Source organism: Aphis gossypii, chromosome 1, assembly GCF_020184175.1.
Source record: "Aphis gossypii isolate Hap1 chromosome 1, ASM2018417v2, whole genome shotgun sequence".
In the NCBI taxonomy this organism is placed as follows: domain Eukaryota; kingdom Metazoa; phylum Arthropoda; class Insecta; order Hemiptera; family Aphididae; genus Aphis; species Aphis gossypii.
In genome coordinates, this window is record NC_065530.1 from 30,598,040 (window position 1) to 30,604,138 (window position 6,099).

Genomic DNA, 6,099 nt, shown 5'->3' on the forward strand with positions numbered 1-6,099 from the left:
ACATTATACATACGTATAATATTATATACGTTATGTTACAAAATACACATTGTTATACATTATATTATGTATTATTAATTATGTATATTATTATAAGGCCTTTAATACATATGATATGATTTATGTACATTGCGATGCACATTCATGTGCATTCAGACGAATTTACTCTTAGCCATTGTGATAATAAGTATTTTACTGTTATTATATATGCTTACAACACAATTATCGTTCTGGAGGGGAACACGGGGCGCGACCGTAACGAACGCAGCCATTGGCTGAAGACCGTATCCAATGGGGTGGTTTTTGTCGGTCCGTAGTATTTTCCGGAGGGATGTTCATACTGTCAGTTAAATTTCGAAATCATAATCATCCCCGTCGTGGTGCGCTATGGCTGGTGGACCCTACTTATCGCCGTTACCCGGCGACCTTTTATCGGAGTACATGTTTGGTAGACGTAGACAGGCAAGTTCGCTTCAATTATTTTAGAGAAAAAAATTTTCGTACTTAAAAAAAAACGAGTAGTTTGTTTTACATTTTAAAATATTACCAAATTTATTAAAAAATTGTTTATTTTATTCTTATAAATAGAGAAGAAACCGAACTACGTTTACGCCACAACAGTTACAAGAACTAGAAAGCCTTTTCCAGAAAACTCATTATCCAGACGTGTTTTTGAGAGAAGAAGTAGCTCTTCGAATTAATCTTTCTGAAGCTCGTGTACAGGTCAATATTAAACACTTTTTATATGAACTACCATTTACTCGTATATGAATCTTATACCTAGTGTTTTTCCAGAGTAATTTTTTAAATCGTTTAAATTTTTATTTTTTATTACCAAATCATTAAGTTAAATTTTAAATAATATATTTAGTGTAATATATACTTGCAGATACTTAATTTTATTCATGTTATCGTGTATAATACATTTTTTTTTTTTTTTAATAATTTTCTAAAATTGTATTAATTGTGAAAACTTATTCAAAATAAAAAAATGTCGTCATAATACACTTAGTTTGTATAATATTTGTCTAAGTCCATTTATTTAATTTGTTCAAAATATTTGATATGAGGATAAACATTTTTAAAAATAGATAATTTTCAAAAACTATGTAGAATTGAATAATAAAAACAAAAAACATAAATTATAAGCTTTATTACAAAATACTGAGTCATTTTTAAAAACTTGTAAAATAATGTACTTAAAGAATTTGTATTTTTTTAAAACCCAAGTTTTTTTTTTATTCAATTTATTTATTCTATTGTGATATTTTTAAACAATAAAATAATCCTAATCCGTTTTTAGTACACGACTATACGAGGAAAAATATTTCAGTTAATATTTAGTTATTTGTAATTACAGGTATGGTTTCAAAACCGCAGAGCTAAGTGGCGCAAACACGCGCGGCTTCAAATAATACAAGACGCGTGGAGAATTCGTTGCATGGGTTTGAACACACAATCGCTTTTATTGGGTATGTCGATTTTCAGAAAACTCAATCGATAAGATAGATTTTTTTTCAACACTCTAAATTCATTCTCAGGTCGTCAAACATCCGAAGGAACGACTCGTTTGGCGGACGATAAAGAACCTCCGCCAACGCCTCCTACCCAATCGACTGTAGTCTCATCACCTACCCATGTACCGGGAAGTTACAGAATGCTTCAAAAGTATGGTTATAAATCACAAATAATAAATAGTTATAAAATATATTAACACGCGCACTTTTAGTTTTCAAGTCACAGAAAGACCGCCATTAGTAGGAGTTGGACCGCCAACAAATACAGTTACTACTAAATTGTTCTGCCCGTATTCATCTAATGGTAAGATTATTGATTAAATCATTTATTATTTCTAATTTAAAAAATATATACTCTGATGTTTAAACAAAAATATTAGAGTATGTAATATCTAAAGTGCGTTTATAGTGCGTTATGACATATCCAATAATTCAATTTATATTTCTCAAAACATTGATAGTTTAACTTCATAATAGTTCAACAATTGCAATATATAATACACTTGATAGGTTAGGTTTATTAACTTTATCAACTATTAATAGTTTTTAATTTGAATAATCATATACTATATAGTACTAAAAAATACTTTTATTATTATATATATATTATATATACATATATAATAGACATATAATATGTTTTATTTTATACGTCATACAAATATTTAGTTATTAATTATTAAATCCACATCAATTTTTAGAAGTATTTCGCCTTGCTTATAAACATTCGTTAATGAGCTGTTATGTTCTTACTCAAAATTAAAAAAAAACGCTGTTAATTATTTATAAAAAAAAATGGCAATAAAATTAGGTATGATTAACTCTATATCATAATTATACAAACTATTTTATATATGTATTATATATTCATATTTATTTCATATAATGCATTTTCAGAAAATGAAATTTCAAATAGACGTTCAGCTCATCACCAAGACAATAGATCTGATATGAACGGAAACCTATCTTTGATGGTAGGTTCTGTGGATTTAACATGCTCAAAGTCTCGGTCTACCAGTCCTGAAGAAGAAAATGACATAAACGTAAATGATTGAATAAACTTTAATCAGAATATAACTAATTAAGAACGACGAAATGCAAATAATTTTAAATTTAAGTCCTAGTTAAAAATATTGTGTACAATTATTTAAATAATAATAATTTCTAATAAATAATAATAAATTAAATAATTAAATAAATATAAATTAATCATAGTATTTCACTCTTTATTATCATAAATCATTATATTAAAAATTAAAATATATAATATGTACCTAACAAATATATTTAATAAACAAATAAGTGAGTAATTTTTAGACAAAATTGTTTACTAACTATATTATAAGTAATCTTTTTCATTTATAATCTTTTTTTTATTTATATATTGATTTATAATTTTTATAAAAGTGATTTTAATATACTTTATGATTTATAAAAATTACTTGTGCACAAATAAATGTAAATATCTATCTCATTACTTTATTAACTAGTGATAATTAAACTAGTCCTATTATGGTAACATAAATATTATAAACAATGACTGATCATATCCACTGTGCAAAAATCAGTTCAGGAGAAGTCAAATAGATGTTAAAATGAGAAGTCACATTTGAGACTTCAAAATAACCATCTCTGAGATGTGTTGTTGATCGAATGCACAGTGGGTATAATCATACAATATAGTTCCAGTGTCTTATACTGTTTATGCTTCAATATTATAATTTTATACATGCAATTAAGTAAATAGTAATTGAATAAGTAGTTCAAGTCCGTTGTATTTCTTTAATCATATAAATACCTACATTCTATTAAAAAAATACACTATTATTTATTTATGTTGTTTAAATTTTGGAAAATAAAATTAATATATTTGTATTTGTAATATAAACATGAATTGTATTCATATGTATACTATACAGAATATGGACAAATCGTTACTATAATGATAAAATAGAAAATTGGTGTTTGGTAGGTAACTATACCTATATTGTTATAACCTATAAGTGTTTAAACAAAGGTACCTTTGCGATTGTATAATAAGTACCTATAATTTGAGATTAAACCTCAAATTTCTCAAAACTGAAATAAGTAGCAATTATAAGTGAGTATTTACGTTATAAACCTATATTTTACATCTTAAATATAGTTGAAACTTATACGTCATTTCAATTTTCATATTCAAAGTAATTATTATTTATTTGTAAAAAAATATCAATTAAAATTATTATACTTGCACAAAGGAACGTATTTTAAACTATATATATCTACAGTATATTGTAGTTATTTATCGTGGTACTTGATCCTTTTTAACGCCGTATTCCCAAATGATTATTTTCCCGAAAACAAAAATTTAATTTTAATTAGTGTTTACTTAAAAATATTGTTATTCTTATTACATATATATTAGATATATAGGTAAATATATTCAGTAAATATTTAATATTTATATTACCTGATTTAATTATCATTGGTCATTGGTCGATAATTTTATAATTTTGTGGGTATTTATTATTTTATTAAATATTTAAAAAATATATAATTGAAAAATAATTATTTAAATTTAATATAACTATAGTTTAATATTGTACTGACCTATTATCGCAAAATCTAGCTGATTAATTATCTTAATCATTGTCATTATATAAAATAACTTTATTTACATTTTATCTACTTACAGACATTATGAATAAGATTAATTAAAATTGTAATCGATCGACCAACGATGCATTGTCGTTTTATTTAGTATCCACAGAAGTAGGAATTAACTATTAAGGTATAACTAAACTAGGAACCTGATTTAAAAATTACATTGGTACGTATAATCATTATTCTATAGGTACTTATGTATTGATACATGTTCACTGTACACCTATAACAATATAGCATTTAAAAAATACATTTTCGAAAAAAGAAAATTAATTCAAAATTTGCATTTTTGTAAAACGATCTTCCGAGAAAATTGTCGTTTTAAAAAACATGCTCTGTTGCCATCAATCACATATTTTATATTATTCATCTCTGAATAATCAGACTTTTGAATTCAAATTATCAACATAAATACATGCATAATGATAAAATGTTAAAATTTATAATAGTGGATTGAAAAATAATCGAATAGATAAAAGGTAGGTATGCGAATTGCAATTTTTTGTATAATCGGCATACATCTATATCTATAATATTAGTGAATTTAATATAACGAATTATGTTTAATAGATTATTTATTTTGATTGAATATAGCGGTTAAACAGATACTTGATAGGTACAAATTTATTCAGACGTTTTATAAATAATTAATTGTTGTTTATATAATAATTTATAACGACCTATGTCTGAATACCTATACATCATTTACATATTTTACTTTTACAATTTATGATGTAATGACCTTGTGTGTTTCACAATATCCTTATATCACTAATAATATGTAAACATCGAATTCACTTATAGAATACATATTTAGGATAGTTAAGTATAGGCAATAACTCAAAATCAATATATTGTGTATACTGTGAATTACGAAAAAAATGAGTAAATAATAAAATTACTAATTAATAAAATATTTAAATATTTTGTAAATAAAATAAATTTTTAATCATACAATAAGTCAATAATTTAGAATGTATTTGACTACAACCCGTTTTTTTAAGTGTTCACTGATAGCTAAAATATTAATTAACGTGATGCCATGATGGTAACATATTTCTACCGCTTTGTTGATTCGGTCGTTATCGTTTTTCTTTAAAATTGACCTTTCCAGGATAGTAATATATATTTAAATATTTTCATTTTTCGTCACGGTAAATTTCAGTTTTTAGATTTTAGTAACCTCTTATTGTAAAAAAATGATAGATATATTGTATTATAGACCACGTAGATAATATTTTCACCATAGACATATTTTAACCATTAAACTAAAAAAGAAAGGGAAAGATTACGTAAATAATACATACAAAAAAATTACAAAGTATAGTTATGATTTTACCTATTAATATTCAAATTTTATTTTATTATTTTATTAAAATTTACAATTTACAGATATTTTTCTAAATGAATAAAATTAAAATTAATTATTCATTTCATTTATGATTTATGTATACATTGTAATAACTGATAACATTATGAAATAGGTACCTACTTATTGCTTGTCTTTATTTAATTTGTAAGTATTTCCCGAATACATACATACATTTTAAGCTATTTGTAAAATCATTGACATTTATCAATAGTTCCACTTACTTTTTATAGTACGAGGTTACCAGTTACCCAAAATCTAAAAACTGAAATTTACTGTGACGAAAAATTAATTATGCGTTATTATAGATATTTTTGCATTGTCCGAATAAGAAGAGAAGTATATTTCTCTGAGTATTATTTAGTTCTATAATGGTTTTATATATCAACATTAACTAATCAATGACACTACAATTTGTTTCGACTATGCCCATAAATCCTACATAGTTCCGTGAGTTAAATAAACGACTGAACGAAAAAACGAACATTAGTCGTTATAATACCAAACTAGAAAAACCACATTACTACCTGTAAAAGTGGGAGATGGATTGTTGTGGACAATTCACCT

At 24.6% G+C, this 6,099-nt stretch overlaps 1 protein-coding gene across 1 annotated transcript; it reads left to right on the forward strand.

Moving 5' to 3' along the window:
• Positions 1-225: 225 nt before the first annotated feature.
• Positions 226-3,357, forward strand: LOC114120174 (retinal homeobox protein Rx-B-like). Its single transcript, XM_027981999.2, has 6 exons — positions 226-462; positions 589-723; positions 1,361-1,472; positions 1,542-1,668; positions 1,730-1,821; positions 2,415-3,357. Exons 1-6 carry the CDS (start codon positions 388-390, stop codon positions 2,570-2,572), a joined length of 699 nt encoding a protein of 232 aa, XP_027837800.1. The 5' UTR covers positions 226-387; the 3' UTR covers positions 2,573-3,357.
• Positions 3,358-6,099: the final 2,742 nt, after the last annotated feature.

Bases quoted from the DNA above. Each gene is read 5' to 3' on its own strand.
- LOC114120174 (XM_027981999.2), top strand. From the start codon at position 388: ATGGCTGGTGGACCCTACTTATCGCCGTTACCCGGCGACCTTTTATCG. The intron at 1,669-1,729 runs GTATGGTTATAA...GCGCACTTTTAG, and splicing joins AGTTACAGAATGCTTCAAAA to TTTTCAAGTCACAGAAAGAC. The intron at 1,822-2,414 runs GTAAGATTATTG...ATGCATTTTCAG, and splicing joins CTGCCCGTATTCATCTAATG to AAAATGAAATTTCAAATAGA.